Source organism: Talaromyces rugulosus, chromosome V (genome assembly GCF_013368755.1).
Source record: "Talaromyces rugulosus chromosome V, complete sequence".
In the NCBI taxonomy this organism is placed as follows: domain Eukaryota; kingdom Fungi; phylum Ascomycota; class Eurotiomycetes; order Eurotiales; family Trichocomaceae; genus Talaromyces; species Talaromyces rugulosus.
The window spans coordinates 2,666,198-2,681,279 of record NC_049565.1 but is presented as its reverse complement, the minus strand read 5'-3'; the positions used below and the strand labels follow the sequence as shown (position 1 = coordinate 2,681,279).

General features: G+C 48.6%; 5 protein-coding genes across 5 annotated transcripts; all 5 read left to right on the top strand.

Annotated features, from left to right (window-relative positions):
• Window positions 1–68: 68 nt before the first annotated feature.
• On the top strand, window positions 69–913 carry TRUGW13939_09484 (uncharacterized protein; the record flags this gene model as incomplete). The annotated part of the gene is made up of 2 exons (XM_035492606.1): window positions 69–122; window positions 173–913. 2 exons carry the CDS (start codon window positions 69–71, stop codon window positions 911–913), a joined length of 795 nt encoding a protein of 264 aa, XP_035348499.1.
• Window positions 914–1,682: 769 nt separating this feature from the next.
• TRUGW13939_09483 (uncharacterized protein) lies at window positions 1,683–4,238 on the top strand (the record flags this gene model as incomplete). Its single annotated transcript, XM_035492605.1, has 7 exons — window positions 1,683–1,949; window positions 2,034–2,639; window positions 2,854–2,885; window positions 2,958–3,051; window positions 3,218–3,255; window positions 3,316–3,430; window positions 3,492–4,238. 7 exons carry the CDS (start codon window positions 1,683–1,685, stop codon window positions 4,236–4,238), a joined length of 1,899 nt encoding a protein of 632 aa, XP_035348498.1.
• Window positions 4,239–5,898: 1,660 nt separating this feature from the next.
• TRUGW13939_09482 (uncharacterized protein) lies at window positions 5,899–9,567 on the top strand (the record flags this gene model as incomplete). Its single annotated transcript, XM_035492604.1, has 3 exons — window positions 5,899–5,950; window positions 6,023–8,884; window positions 8,945–9,567. The coding sequence occupies 3 exons, from the start codon at window positions 5,899–5,901 to the stop codon at window positions 9,565–9,567; spliced, it is 3,537 nt and encodes a 1,178-aa protein (XP_035348497.1).
• Window positions 9,568–10,461: 894 nt separating this feature from the next.
• TRUGW13939_09481 (uncharacterized protein) lies at window positions 10,462–12,767 on the top strand (the record flags this gene model as incomplete). Its single annotated transcript, XM_035492603.1, has 4 exons — window positions 10,462–10,995; window positions 11,058–11,694; window positions 11,745–12,642; window positions 12,692–12,767. 4 exons carry the CDS (start codon window positions 10,462–10,464, stop codon window positions 12,765–12,767), a joined length of 2,145 nt encoding a protein of 714 aa, XP_035348496.1.
• Window positions 12,768–13,253: 486 nt separating this feature from the next.
• TRUGW13939_09480 (uncharacterized protein) lies at window positions 13,254–14,380 on the top strand (the record flags this gene model as incomplete). Its single annotated transcript, XM_035492602.1, has 2 exons — window positions 13,254–13,783; window positions 13,846–14,380. 2 exons carry the CDS (start codon window positions 13,254–13,256, stop codon window positions 14,378–14,380), a joined length of 1,065 nt encoding a protein of 354 aa, XP_035348495.1.
• Window positions 14,381–15,082: the final 702 nt, after the last annotated feature.

Genomic DNA, 15,082 nt, shown 5'->3' with positions numbered 1-15,082 from the left:
TTGTATCATCCATCAGCGATGCACTGCATTCTTTTTACCTGTATATAAAATTATAGATTTCGACCAAAATGGAACCGTCAACGAGGCCCCGGGTGCTGCTATTCGACGTTGGGGGAGTGTGTGTAAGCACATACAGCCAACCCATAATTGTACAGATCTAACAAGATGCCAGGTGGTGTCGCCCTTTCAAGCAATCCTAAACTACGAGATTGCAAACAAGATCCCTCCCGGATGGGTCAATTTCAGCATCTCCCGCACATCGCCCAATGGAAGCTGGCACAAGCTCGAACGTGGCGAGATCAAGCTCGATGCCGACTTTTTCAAGGGATTCAGCCAAGACTTGCAACAAGCCTCGCTCTGGGAAGAGTTTCATGGGCGGCTGCGATCAAAAAAGAATGGCACAGCATCAGATATTACTCTCCCGGCCTCCTTGCCCCAGCTCGACGCAGAGTACTTGTTCTGGGAGATGATGCGCATCTCGCGCGACCCGGATCCGTTCATGTTCCCAGCACTAAGAAAATTGAAAGCATCGGGCCAATTCCTGATGGGAGCTTTGTCAAATACAGTTATATTTCCGTCTGATCACCCCTACGCAGCTGATACTATCGGGCTGCGAGACCAGTTCCATTTCTTCGTCTCTTCCGCGCATACTGGCCTTCGGAAGCCGGATCCCAGGATATACGCTCATGCGCTTGAGAAGATGAACGAGTTATCAGCTTCCAGGGGCGAGGCCAAAATTAGGCCGTCGGACGTCTTGTTTCTCGACGACATTGGCGAGAACTTGAAGGCTGCCAAGCGGGCGGGCTTTGGGACGCTGAAAGTCGTCCTTGGCCAGACGCAGGACGCAGTCAAAGAATTGGAAAATGCTACGGGATTGCGACTCCTGGACGATGGAGTGGCGCCTAAATTATAGTGAATAATATATGTCAAGCTGGAAAGGGAAATCCGGCTGAATTGTGGAAAGAAGTAGAAGGAGTATTTATATAGTATATTATAAAATAACTATATATATAATCTATCTATCTAATAGTTTAAATATAGGCAATATATTTCTTTTACATAGATTTTTTAATATTATAAAGTCATTTTTGAATTTTCGAATTTTGTGGTTAATAGTTCAAATGTTGAAGCCCCTAACGGCACCGACTGCCAAGCCTGGTGCCTATCTTGACAGACTAGTGTCCTGCCAAAATCCTAACGAACGTGAATGAAAATCTAAACATAACTCTTACAGTCTATTCAGATACCTGCTAAATGACATTATTTCGTCCCAGTTTCAAACGCCATAAAATTGTCCACAAGAACAGGCTTTGCTGTGATGCACAATGGAGAAGGCCTTTATATTTCGATTACCAGATGAGCTTCTAGATGACATTATTTGCAGGGCGACCCATCTTCCTGAAAATACTCCTGGTATGCGTAGTTTTGGATACAGCCATTCTGAACTTTACGAAACGCTAGCTGCTCTCTGTCTAGTTTGCCAACGACTCAATCGTCTTGCCAAGCCATACCTTTACGCAGACTCCATGGTCTACTGTTACCCACCACATAAACCCCAGTTGCAGGGGGCTACAAGGCTCATACACCGTAGCTGCAGAGAAAACATATTTCTTTGGCCCTTATGCAAGCGCTTGATAATCCACTATCAAGAGCATCGGAAGAACCGTTGTCTCTATGCTGCGATGGATTTTGCTACCTGGTTTACTGCTGCAAAGTCCTTGGTTATTTTTGGAATGGGGGAAGATGAGAGAGCATGGATCCTCCTTCGATCCGCGCTTGAACACATGACGGGCTTGACTTTGCTATCCCTTCGGGGTGGTTTCAGCTACAACCTAAGTATACCCCGGGTGGTAGAAATACTGTCCGACTTCAAGCTTGAAGATATTCGAACCCTTCACCTCGAGGGTATATCTATGAGTGATGACACTCTATCGTGGAGAAATCTGCAGGTAAGCGGCTACCACGCACGATCTGAGCAGCAATCTCTAACACTAGCTTCTTAATCCTTTGCACGTGGCTAACTACTGGTATAGGAAAAGGCGGGAACTGCTAAATTTACTGCACTAGAACTACGAAGTTTTCTCCAGACGCCAGATGTTCTGAAGGACCTCGTCAGGTGGCCAGCCCACCTGGAAAAGTTCACTCTCGAACACACATATGGAGCATGCTACGGTGTAGTTGGCTTATATATGGATTGGAGCTTGGCCATATTGCGGCCCATCTTAGCCATTCATCAATCCACCCTCCGCTCTATTAGTATCAAGTGTATAAACGTGGCTGGCCTGGACGGATTTGATCTACGCGAGTTTGAGAACCTGGAAGAACTAAGTCTGTCATACCAATCTACAAAGGGGACTGTCGATATCCATTTGATCCCAAACTTGCTTGCTCCGCAGCTTCGTGTTTTCCACTGGGACCTGACGCTCGAGGACCAGCAGAGCAATGAGAGCTTGGGGGATTTTCAGCAGAAAGAAGAAAATTGGCTGCGTAGGCTGGCGCTTTCAGCCGTCACACAAAGGTGTCCACTGCGTAGGATTGAGATTACATTCACACCCCTATACACGTATTACTTTGACGGTGTATACCCGTGGGACCTGATGGATGCTCTTGGACGGGAGCTGCAACCCCATGGAATCCAGGTCTGCTATAACACCCCGTGTACCAGTCGCGAAGAATACATGGAAATTTGGAACAGGACTAAGGCGCGAGACAAGGACGCTGGGACGACTGGTCTCAGTCCGGCTCTGGTCGACGAGACCGGGTTAAGATGATGAAAGAAGAGAATGATTAAAATATATGGGGAGCTATAATTTGTTTGTAAATGTTCTGTTCTAATCACTTGTTGAAAATAAGGTGTCGGTCGTCGCCAACCCTGGTAGTAAGTAGTAAGTCAAGTCGTGGCCGACCTTGCTGTGCGCGCAACTTTGAGATGGGCGACGGCGCTAAGCGAAAAGCAGCCGCACAAAAGCATCCCGCCGCACACTGAACTTTTTCCTCCCCTCGCCAACCACAACAGTCGACAAAAATCATTCCTCGACAACCGTCAAGATGGTGAGTGTTGCCGAACTGCCGTGCAGCTGAATATACATCTACATCTCTGTGGTTGTATTTGTATATTCGCTGCGGCTTTCCCAAGTCCTCCGAAATCGATAGGGTCCTTGCAAGATGCTTCGGATAGGAGGATGTCTGAAGCGCAAATTGCTGACTCGCCTCGTAGGCTTTCCACAAGGTCGTTAAGAACAGCGCGTACTACAGGTGAGTCAATTCTTTTTTTTGCCATGTTTCTTTAATTCTCCGTTTCTAACGCCAATGCAGCCGCTTCCAAACCAAGTACAAGCGCAGGAGGGAAGGAAAGACCGACTACTATGCTCGCAAGCGCCTGATCACCCAGGCCAAGAACAAGTACTCGTCCAAGAAGTACCGTCTTGTGGTAAGCAGTAGCAAAAGAAACTGGGTCTTTTGTGGAATTGCAATAATAACCCGGCATCCAGGTCCGCTTCACCAACCGCGACATCATCACCCAGATCGTCTACTCCGAGATCACCGGTGACAAGGTCATCGCTGCCGCCTACTCCCACGAGCTGAAGCGCTATGGAATCGAGCACGGTCTGACCAACTGGTCTGCTGCCTACGCCACCGGTCTGCTCCTCGCCCGCCGTCTGCTCAAGAAGCTCGAGCTTGACGAAACCTTTGAAGGTGTTGAGGAGGCCGACGGTGAATTCACCCTGACCGAGGCCGCCGAGACCGACGACGGTACCCGCCGTCCCTTCAAGGTCTTCTTGGACGTTGGTCTCGTCCGCACCTCCACCGGTGCCCGTGTCTTCGGTGCCCTCAAGGGTGCCTCTGACGGTGGCCTGTTCGTCCCTCACTCCGAGAGCCGATTCCCCGGTTACGACATTGAATCCAAGGAGCTTGATGCCGAGACCCTCCGCAAGTACATCACCGGTGGCCACGTTGCCGAGTACATGGAGGCTCTTGCCGACGACGATGAGGAGCGCTACAAGAGTCAGTTCAGCGAGTACATTGACGATGAGGTTGATGCCGGTGACCTCGAGGACGTCTACCTGGAGGCCCACAAGGCCATCCGCGAGGACCCCCTCAAGAAGGATGAGGACGAGGGCCCCAAGAAGACCAAGGAGGAGTGGAAGGCCGAGAGCCAGAAGTACCGCACCAAGAAGCTCACCTACGCCGAGAAGCAGGCCCGCATCCAAGAGAAGATCCGCGAGCTTGCTGCTTAAGCTGGTTCGGTCTGTGGCATGTACGAATGAAAAGTTACCAAAATGGCCATGTAACATGTGTGTTGCAAGGTTTTTATGACAACTCAAAAAATGCCTTCATTTTTCTCTTACTCTTCTTCTTTTTTTTTATACCAGCGTTAGGATTCACGGATGAGATTCATGTCATGATTTTATTGGAGCAAATAGGTCGGGGGTATACTCCGGGGGAACCAATTCTTCTAATTCTCATTCCTGATTCCTGACCTGTAGTAGGCTGTAGAAACGAGGTCTAAAAGTCTTTCTCTCGATTCCACTAAGTTTAGTGCCCATGGACCAGTCCATGTATGTAGCAGAGCAGTATCTCTTATTATTGTGTGCCGAAAAACCGCCGGGCAAAGCCGACTGGACGATGGGGTGCATGAATACTGGTAAATAAATCGCGCAAATTTTTTTTTTCTCATACAGTACGTTACTACGTAATACTAGGTACCTATATGCAGTACTTATTAATTACGATATTAAAAACTAGTATGCATATGCATCCGTCATGTTTCTTTGCATATAGGCGTCGGTGGCTGTGGCTTTTGGTTGACATTGGAATGCCCTGTTGGTTGCTGCAAGGGCCTTGCGTGATGATCACCGTGGCATGCTTCTTTGGACAGTACTAATGACATTGCTCGACCGTTTCTCGGCGTTAGTTAGTTATATCGTGGCTTAGTTGTAGACTTATAGTCAGTCAATGGTATAGTTATACTCAATTGTTGGACAACGGGGTCTCGTGACTGGCACCACCGGGCTAAACCGCATCGAGCTGCATCCACATCCTGCTACACACACCAAACTCCGCCACCCACACCGAACTCCGCCACCCACACCGAACGAGGACATTCGCCCCTCTCAAGTAATAACCATTGCAGCTTATGAAACAGCGTGGTTAGCTGCCTGTTCCTTGGTCAAGTGACAGCGTTGAACGATGCTTGCATAATAACAATAATAATATTCTGACTGTTGGTTGATCAGTGTCTCCCGGCCAAGCACTGCTTTCTCCACGTCACTCCACAGCAGCTATACGTACTGTGCACTCTTCCAGAAACCCAGTCTTCAACATTATTTATCTTCCTCATTCCTCTCTCCGATGACGGCCTGGTCTTGCTAGCCTCTGCAGGCATTCGCCAATGATCATCGCATCCCGAGTTTTTCAGACGGCTTCGACCGGCTCGCCCTAGAGTCTAGAGAGTGCTGGAAGACCCACTCGCCCGCCATACTGCGAGCAGTGCGTGCGACTGACTGACCTACGACTTCTCGTTATTATTAACCACCGCCGTGTGTCTCCCTTCCCATTAAACCGACTCGTTTGGGCCTCTGGAGAGAGAAAAAAGATCCTCGCCTATTCTTCTCTTTTCCCCCCTCTTCGTTTTTGACATTTGCTTCCTCCCCCATTTTTGCTTGCTTCATTCCTTCTAGCCACCGTCGCTCATGGGTGCGGAGGATGTACATCGGTGAAGGATTAACGTGACATCATTACACAAACGATCTGCAACCCCGGCCAACAGACACCCTTTTTTGAATCTCGCGCGCGTCTCTTGACCTGGAAATAATACTTTATAATTTTGCTCGGCCGACCGTTGTTTTAGCGGTTCGTTGGAGCTGTTATCTATATATATATATTTTTTCTGGCAAGATGGACGGGGTTGAGACAGTCGATGTGAGCTGGCTCCATCATTCGCATCGAGGTATGCATTTTCTTTATTACTCTCCAGTCATTACGAATCTGTGCTAAAATGACGTGTCTACTCTTGTGACAGATCAAACGCTGCGGAACAAAGTCGCCGCGCCTGCGACCGAGGAAAAGACAAATGGAGAGACTGCGTCGGCCTCACGGCGCAAATCCTCGGTGGATAAGTCCAACGGAAATACGAAACCCCAGCAGCAGCACCAGCACCAGCAGCAACAAGAACAACAAGAACAACAAACCAACAGTCAAGGAGACCAGTCGCGTGAAGCAAATGGAACAACTGCGCCGGAGAAGCCGTCGGACCCAAAGTCGAAAAACCCTCCGAATACCCCAGTCAAGGGAAGCGCGCCCAAGACTGTTCCCGGCAGACGCAATTCATGGATTTCCTCCATAAGCTCCAAGTTTTCTACGGGCAGCACTCCGCCAGCGCAAAGTACCATAAGGGAAAATGTCAGCACCCCTCCCAAACCGAGTCCTCCAGCTGCGAAACAGGAACTCAATCCTTTCGGGGCTTCGTTTTCTCCCAAGGACAAGGACGAGCGAAACAGCGATCCAAATAACCCCTTCACTTCGACCTCTCCCAAGAACCCATCATTTATCCAAAATGCTATCCGAAAGCTTTCTTCCGGCACGAGCGGAATGGGCAAGACGCCACAGCAAACAACCCCATGCCAGCGACGGGTGATGAATGTTGATGCCAACAGAGACCGATGCAAAGTCCCAGAGTTGAATCAAGGAAAGCTAAAACGAGTTGCTTTTTGCGTCGATGTGGAAATAGCCGGCTTCTCGCCTCGCGAAGAGGATGAAACGACACAACCCGAAACCAGTGGCCCGCCTCGCAGCAACGTTGCCAAGACAAAGGGAAAGGAAAAAGGTGAGGCGGCGGCATTGAAAAACCCAGAGACTATCGCCAAGGCCAAGGAGAATGAAAAGGCTGAAGATGCCAACGATAGCAGCGATAAGCTATCGACGTCCCCAAGCCCTGACGGCGAAACCAAGGTCGACGGCCAAACGAAAGAGCCCACAAGGAAACAGGAGAAGAAGAAGCGATCGGAAGAAGAGAGAAAGGAGCGCAAAGAACGCAGGAGAAAACAAGCAGAAGCCAACGGTTCCGTACCGTTGCAGCTCAAGGCAGACGAGGATGAAGAAGATAGCTCAAGGTCCTCAACACCCGGTTCTTCGCGCCCCCGAGCACAAAACCATCCCACCACAGACCCCGTGCGCATATATCGTCGTTGCTGTCAATTGCGCGAAACCCCAGTTCTGAAGAGGCTTGTGGAGCGCATGACTTCGCCGTCGTCGACCCTGGCCGAAGCTCCCGGTACTGTTGCGGTATTAGACCTGACGGATTTCCCCATGACCCTGCCGGATATCGTCACTTTTAGCGATTGGCTTGCAATTGTTCCGGTGCGGAAAATAATTCTTGAAAACTGCTCGCTCACAGACGAAGCAGTTCGCTCAATCTTGGCAGGACTCTTGTCTACCAAAACCATGCAGCAAGCTCGGAATAATCGTCGATCCGGGAGACAATCGTCTGGTTCCGTGCAACGACTTTTCGGTATCGTCGAGAAACTTTCCTTGAAAAACAATCCAAAGATCGGGCCAGAAGGCTGGCGTCACATCTGTCTGTTTATCCACCTTTCCAAATCTCTCAAAGCGATCGATCTCTCTGGCGTTCCTTTCCCGAAGAAGCTGGCCAAGTCAAATGAATCTGTACGAGTGCAGAAACCTTCAATTGATATTGGCACAACACTTTCGGCATCTTTGACAACACGCTTTGGCGGTGATCACCTTGAGGAATTGCTTCTAAGCGAATGCCAGCCTTCTACAGAAGACATTGCAAAATTGTGTGATGCAGCAGTCTTTATTGGACTGCGACGCCTTGGTTTGGCTAACAACAACTTGACTCGAGAAGGGTTGGAGCATGTTGTGCGATACTTCCACTCGGGTAAATGCGAAGGACTCGATCTCGGTGGAAACGACTTGAAAGACCATCTGGACGTCCTTGTGCCCGCAATCAATGCATCCAATCAAGCCATGGCGCTCAGCTTTGCAGATTGCTCCCTAACGCCGGCCTCGATATTTCCTCTACTTCAAGCGTTCCCCTCAATGCCGTGTTTCCGATTTGTTGACTTTTCGCATAATCCGGAACTGTTTGCGAACCAGCCAGACTCGTTATCAATGCTTAGGCGATTCCTTCCTAAGATGTCACACATGAAACGAATTCATCTGGCAGATGTTGACCTGTCGCCGGATCATGCGATTGCGCTTGCGGAAATTCTTCCGGAATGCCCTAGCCTGTGTCACCTCAACATCTTGGAGAATCCAAAGATTGTCAGTCTTGCTTCTTCTAGCGACCCCGCTAGTCAGGAAGAAGCCTGTGCAGTGTATGCTTCTCTCATGGCTGCTGTTCGTGTCTCGCAGACCTTGATTGCTGTAGACATTGAAATTCCTGGTGCTGAGAGCAGTGAAGTTGTCAAGGCCTTGGCCTCACAGATTGTCGCTTATTCGTTGAGAAACCTGGGCGCTATCGAGGAGATTGACGGAGCAGATCAGGCCCCACGACCAGGAGTTCAAATTCCCGAAGTTCTTCAGCACATCGTGGGTCATGATATCGGCGATGCCATCAGTCTTGCTGGAGATGAGCCTGTTGCTCCAGACGAAGATTATGTGATTGGAGGAACTGGGGTTGTCAAAGCTCTTGGTGTATGTCTTGGAAACGTTGACCGCCACCATTCTGAAACTGGAAGCGGGTCGCGGCCTGGCAGTGGTTATTCAACTCCTGTCAGCCGTGTTTCTACGTCGGTCAGCAGTGCTACTAAGAGACCGCGGGATATGTCCAAGAACTTGCTTGGGTCTGCGCGCAATATCAAAGCCCGGATCCAGCTGGCTCTTGTTCGGGAGGATCAAGCAGGTAACGATAACAACTACAGTAAGTTTCAAAGTATTCTGGTTCTTTTTTCTGGATAAGTCACTGACAGTATTTGGTTAGGACGATTACAATTCCTTGATCACACTCTGCAAAAGATGATCAAGCGGTTTGAAGAAGAATATCCCGAATGTCGCATCCCAGCCGCTGCAGAGGATGAAACATCCTCTTTGGAGTCTACTGAAGATGGCCAAGAAGCAACTACAGTACCCGCCAGCTTACCTACAGATATACCCGAAGGCGCCGGTGTGGAGGACGAGGAAGCAGATCCGTTTGCCATCCGGCTCTCGCGCAGGGGCTCCAACACTTCTCTACATTCACGAGCACTCACCTCGGAAGAAGGACGTCTCCACCGCATTGGGCAGAACCTGAGGAGAGACTTTCTCGAACCGTCTCTCAGCTCGTCAGATCAAGGTCTGCCCCTTTCTGACGACGAATCGCACGTCCACGCGCTCAGAGAGAAACTCAAGGGACTCAAGGGAGACGAAATCCGGTCTCGTGTGGAGAGCGTGGGAGCCGACAAGGCCCTCCAGGAACTGGGATCCACGGTTGAAGAACTGTGGATTATCCAGCAGCAAGACCAAGACGCATTCCAGCGATTTAAACAGAGCCAGATTGCGGCCCAGATCAATGCCGGCCTGCGACCGCCTTCATCTCAAGGCGAAAAGAAGCCTCCGTCGGCTTAAATTTGTCTGTTGCTTGCGCATCTGTTACTTGAATCGGCCAAGCAACTCTATTTTTTTTTATATATTATATTATGTTTTGAACACGATTTCATTTGTTATGTTTAGTTTTTTCTTTCTGTTTGTTTTATGTTGAATGATGAGGCATGACTAGCGTGGTGTATTGGGGCGTTTGTCTCTGTCGATTATATTCATTTCGCGAGTTCGGTCAAGAGCTCTGCGCATATACCATATTTTCTATTACTTTTAGGCATTTGTTTTAGTGCATAGTTTTTGAAGTTTGGCCAGGTAGCCAATGTATTTATCACAACTTGAAGGGAGTGTTTGTTTGAATTAATACAAATTATTTACATAAATTCTGCTGCTGGAGAGTAACAATTCCGATGACGTCATATCTTGCTTAGTATGGTGGGATAGGAGAATGCTAGACAGAACAAACTCACAAAAGCTACATTCTAAATACATATATATATATATATATTAATATAGCCAGTAAATATCTCTATTGATATTATTAAAGTTATATATACAATGGAATGAAATAGAGTATCATCATGTATGTATGGGGTATGTACTGAGCCAGCCACATCCTCGGCAGGCGCGGGCCCGATTCACATGTCAGACGACTCGACGACTCGTCCGGGGAAGTCTCCATTATTTCCATTCATTCCTAGCTCGTGACAACCCACGTCGACTTACGAACCACGAATCCACCCAGTCTCGAATGAAATCGAATCGTCGGATCGGATATGGATTTTCGCTATTGATATAGCGTTGTTGTTATTCCGACGAGAGAGCCCCAGATCGACTTTCACCAGTGTATCACTGTTCACACACCTTGATTGAAACAGGTCCGGTCCCAGAGCAGGCGCCAGATGACCGACTGGTAAAGAAATTATGGCTGCGCTGTCCAAGATACTCCCTGAGCGCTCCATCGGGCAAATCGCCTCGCATCTGACCGGTCTATACGTAAAACATCGCACGCGCATCTCGCGCGCCGTCTATCTCGCGCTTTTGCTTGCCCTGGCCAAGCGCATTCACAATGCGGTCGGAGAACAAAAAGCCGCGTCACGCCGGCAGGCTGAGATGAGGTCTCGGCCGGGGACGAGCGGGCTGGACAATAATAATAATACGCCGGAAAAGAAGAGTGAAGGTCCCGGGGGCAAAAAACGGGTTGAGCTCAACCGCGAGTTCTTCAAGAGTCTGTTGCGGTTACTGCGAATTGTGATTCCGGGGTGGCGAAGCAAGGAGTTTCGGTTGTTGGTCAGTCATAGTATGTTTTTGGTGCTGCGGACGATGCTCAGTATCTACGTGGCCGAGTTGGATGGGCGGTTGGTGAGTAATTTGGTGCGAGGCAAGGCAAAGGAGTTTTTGTCGGGGCTTGCGTGGTGGATGACGGTTGCGATTCCGGCGACTTTTACGAATTCTATGGTGAGATTCTTTTTTCCCTTTCTTTCTATTATTTTAATAAAAGAGGGGGGGCTAATTGTTAGCTTTCTTATCATCAATGTCGACTGGCTCTGCAATATCGGAAACGACTCACGGATCACGTCCACGACCAGTACTTATCCAACATGACATTTTACGCGCTTTCGGCATTGGACGACCGCATCAAGAACCCGGATCAGATGGTCACGGTAGACATTTCGAGATTCTCCGACAGCTTGGCCGAGCTATACTCGAACTTGGCGAAACCCGTGCTGGACATGGTTCTCTACAACTACCAACTGTCAAAGAATGTGGGTATGGAAGGTCTATTCTTGATGAGTCTGCTGGTCCAGCTCTCAGCCAATGTGATGCGCATGTTGACTCCTCCGTTTGGCAAATACGTCGCCGACGAGGCTCGACTAGAAGGCGAATTCAGGTTCCAGCATACGAGGTTGATCGACTACAGCGAGGAAGTGGCGCTGTACCATGGCCACGAAGCTGAAAAGGATAGCTTGGACAAGGGATATTTTACTCTTATTAAACACGTCAATCGTATCCTCCGGCGGCGACTCTATCACGGGTTTATGGAGGATTTTGTCATTAAATACTTCTGGGGTGCCCTTGGGCTTGTGCTTTGCAGTGTTCCAGTGTTTTTCAAGATCCCTGGTCAGATCAGCCAGACGATGGGAGATCGGACAGAGAGTAAGTTTGCAATGAATTTTAAAGTCTACAGATACTAATGATCATTATAGGTTTCGTCACCAATCGACGGCTACTCCTTTCTTCTTCTGACGCTTTTGGTCGTATTATGTTTTCTTATAAAGAGGTCTCTGAACTCGCCGGTCACACGTCCCGTGTCGCCTCTCTGCTCGACGTCATGGAAGACGTCGCCGCCGGACGCTTCGAGAAGAAGCTTGTATCCTCGGCATCCACGGACGAAAATGCAGCCGTACTTTCTGGCCGAGGAACGATCACCGAAAGCCCATCTATCGAATTCACCGACGTCCCCATCGTGTCACCAAATGGGGATGTTCTTGTCAAAAAGCTGTCTTTTACCGTCCATCCGGGCGACCACCTCCTAATCGTCGGACCCAACGGGTGTGGAAAATCATCGCTCTTCCGCATCCTCGGCGGCCTGTGGCCTGTCTATGGCGGTTCAGTAAAAAAACCGACTTTTGAAGACATTTTCTACATCCCGCAACGGCCCTACCTATCCCGGGGCACCCTGCGCCAGCAAATTATTTATCCGGACGGTCTCAAGGAGATGCGCCACCGGGGCGTCACCGACGCCGATCTGTTTGAGATTCTGTCGATCCTGGAAATCTCCAACGTCGTCGACCGCACCGACGGCTGGGATGCCGAGGAAGAATGGCGCGACGTTTTGTCCGGCGGTCTGCAGCAGCGCATCGCCATGGCGCGTCTGTTTTATCACAAACCGAAATTCGCAATCCTAGACGAGTGCACGTCTTCGGTCACGCTGGAGATTGAGAAAGTCATGTACGAGATTGCAAAGAAGTTGGGAATTACCCTGATGACTGTGTCACATAGGCGGAGTTTGTGGCAGTATCATAAAAAGATTTTGCAGTTTGATGGTCAGGGTGGGTACATTTTCACGGGATTGGATTGGGAGAAGAGGCTGAAACTGGAAGAGTGAGTTTTTTTCCCCTCCATTTCGTACATAACTAACAACTGCGTGCAGTGAGAAGGAAGAACTCGATCTACAACTCCGTGCCGTCCCTGAGATCCAGAAACGCATCGCGGAGCTTTCATCATAGAGCAATAACTAGATTTGAGATGATACGTTGAACAACATTTGAAGTTGTGACGATTGGGCCACAATGGTATTGATATCGACCCACCTGCCCTGACTTGGACGCCCATGTACATATATACCAACATTGAAGGATAGGCGCTATGTAGTTGGCATATTGGGAATTATGTGCATCAATGGAGTGGCGTGTATTTGAAGAGTATAAGTGAATAGCACATTCATATGTAATCTATATTATACAGACCTACGTCGTCCCTGTATTAATTAGCTGATGTTAAAGCCGAATTATTAAGTCTCAATTCCTGGTCAATAAGAGTGCAACAGACCAGACCAGAGATGTTGGCTGACCTATTATTAATACTGCACTGTCTATCCCACTCGGCAGCGGGAGTCACCACTATAAGTAGGCAAACATTGATACTTATAAAACACCACAGCCAACTAAAAAAACACTCTATTAAAAACCGAGAAGAAGAAAAAAAAAACAACCATGAAAGCCCTCGTCTGGAACGGCACCCACGCCACCGTCACAACTTCTCACCCCATCCCCAAGCTCCCACCAGACTACCTCCTCATCCAAACCATCGCCATAGCCCTAAACCCCACAGACGCCAAAGCCATTGCCCAGGGCCGTGCCTCTCCCGACAATGGGTTACTAGGTAGCGATTTCGCCGGAATCGTTCGTGACGTCGGTCCGCTCGTACGCAAGCCCTGGAAACCCGGTGACCGCGTCTGCGGTGTTACGCACGGTGGGAATAATGCCAGGCCCGAGGATGGCGCGTTTGCAGAGTATATTGTTGCAAAGGGGGATACGTGTATACGGATTCCGGCGCATATGGGGTTTGAGGAGGCGGCCACAATAGGTGTGAGTGCGATTACCGATGGACAGGGAATGTTTCAGGCAATGGGGCTTGATTTGCCTGTAGTAGAGAATCAGGTGCAGCAGAAAAAGGGAGAGTTTTTGTTGGTATATGGTGGGAGTTCGTCGACGGGGACGTTGGCGATTCAGTTTGGCAAGCTGTATGTTTCTTTTTTATCGTTGAGGATATCAATGGGATAGCTGACAAGGTTTTAAAACACAGAGCTGGGTATACCGTTCTTACAACCTGTGACCCCAAGAATTTTGACCTGGTCACCTCGCGCGGCGCCGAGATGGCATTCAACTACAAGGATCCTACATGCGGTCAACAGATATACGACTACACCCACGGCCAACTCAAACTCATCTTCGACACAATCGGCAACCCATCCAGCATCAGCATCTGCGAAACGGCATTCTCAAAGCAGCCAACATGTCGATACGGTACTTTGTTACTCAACGATTTCTCGCCACAGCGCCGGCCCGATGTGGTTTGTTCGAGTAGTGTGCTGATGACTTTTCGTGGCGAGGCATTTGATCTCTTTGGTAGACATTTCCCTGCAAGCAAAGAAGATTTTGAGTTTGCGAGTATGTTTGCGGGCATTACGGAGCGTCTTTTGGATGAGGGATTGTTGGTGCCTCATCCGGTGGTGTTGAAGAGTGGAGGGCTCGGGGGTGTGGTGGATGGGTTGGAGTTGGTGAGGGATGGAAAGGTGAGTGGAGGGAAGTTGGTGTATCGCGTTGCTGATACTGCCTAGACTGGTTCGCTCCTGTGCTTCGTATTGTTGGTCTTGTAGTCTTTGAGTCAAATATAAACACCATCATGATGGGTATAAATAATTGATAGATCTTTAAGGATATGAGAGACCTAGAACTCTAATATAGAGTCAAAGGTATATAGATCATGGCACCAATAGGCCGACAACAATCAATAACTACTTGGTTTCTTTTTGAATAGAGTGGGCTGAGAAAGTAAATGCGTGCAATGATTGATTTGGGGTATCAATAGCACTAAAAGAAGACACACAATATATCTTAAGAATATAGGCTCTGCCAATTGTGTTGTGGAATCAGGTCACCTGACCGCGCTTCTCCTGAAGAAGCACCGCTTGCGCACAAAAGAAATTTCCCCTGGATAGCTTCAAGTCTTTTAAGTAATTCAATAATAATATTCGTTCCTATTCTGAAGCTTTAGGCAACCTCTGGTCTGCCGTTGTCGACATATTGATGGGCAAACATGACTAACTTCAATATGTTGGCTAAGAACAATAAGTCAGTTTATCTATTCTTCGCTTTCGTATATCAATATTTCCAATCTTCTTGGTGTTACGTTCTCTATGCCTAACTTCTTATAATCAATATTTCACGAGTTTTTAAGATCTTAACAAAGTCGGCTTGTTACGTTCAAGTATTCAATATTATTACTTTACTATTTTGAGGCTGGTCTTCAGAATGGCCAC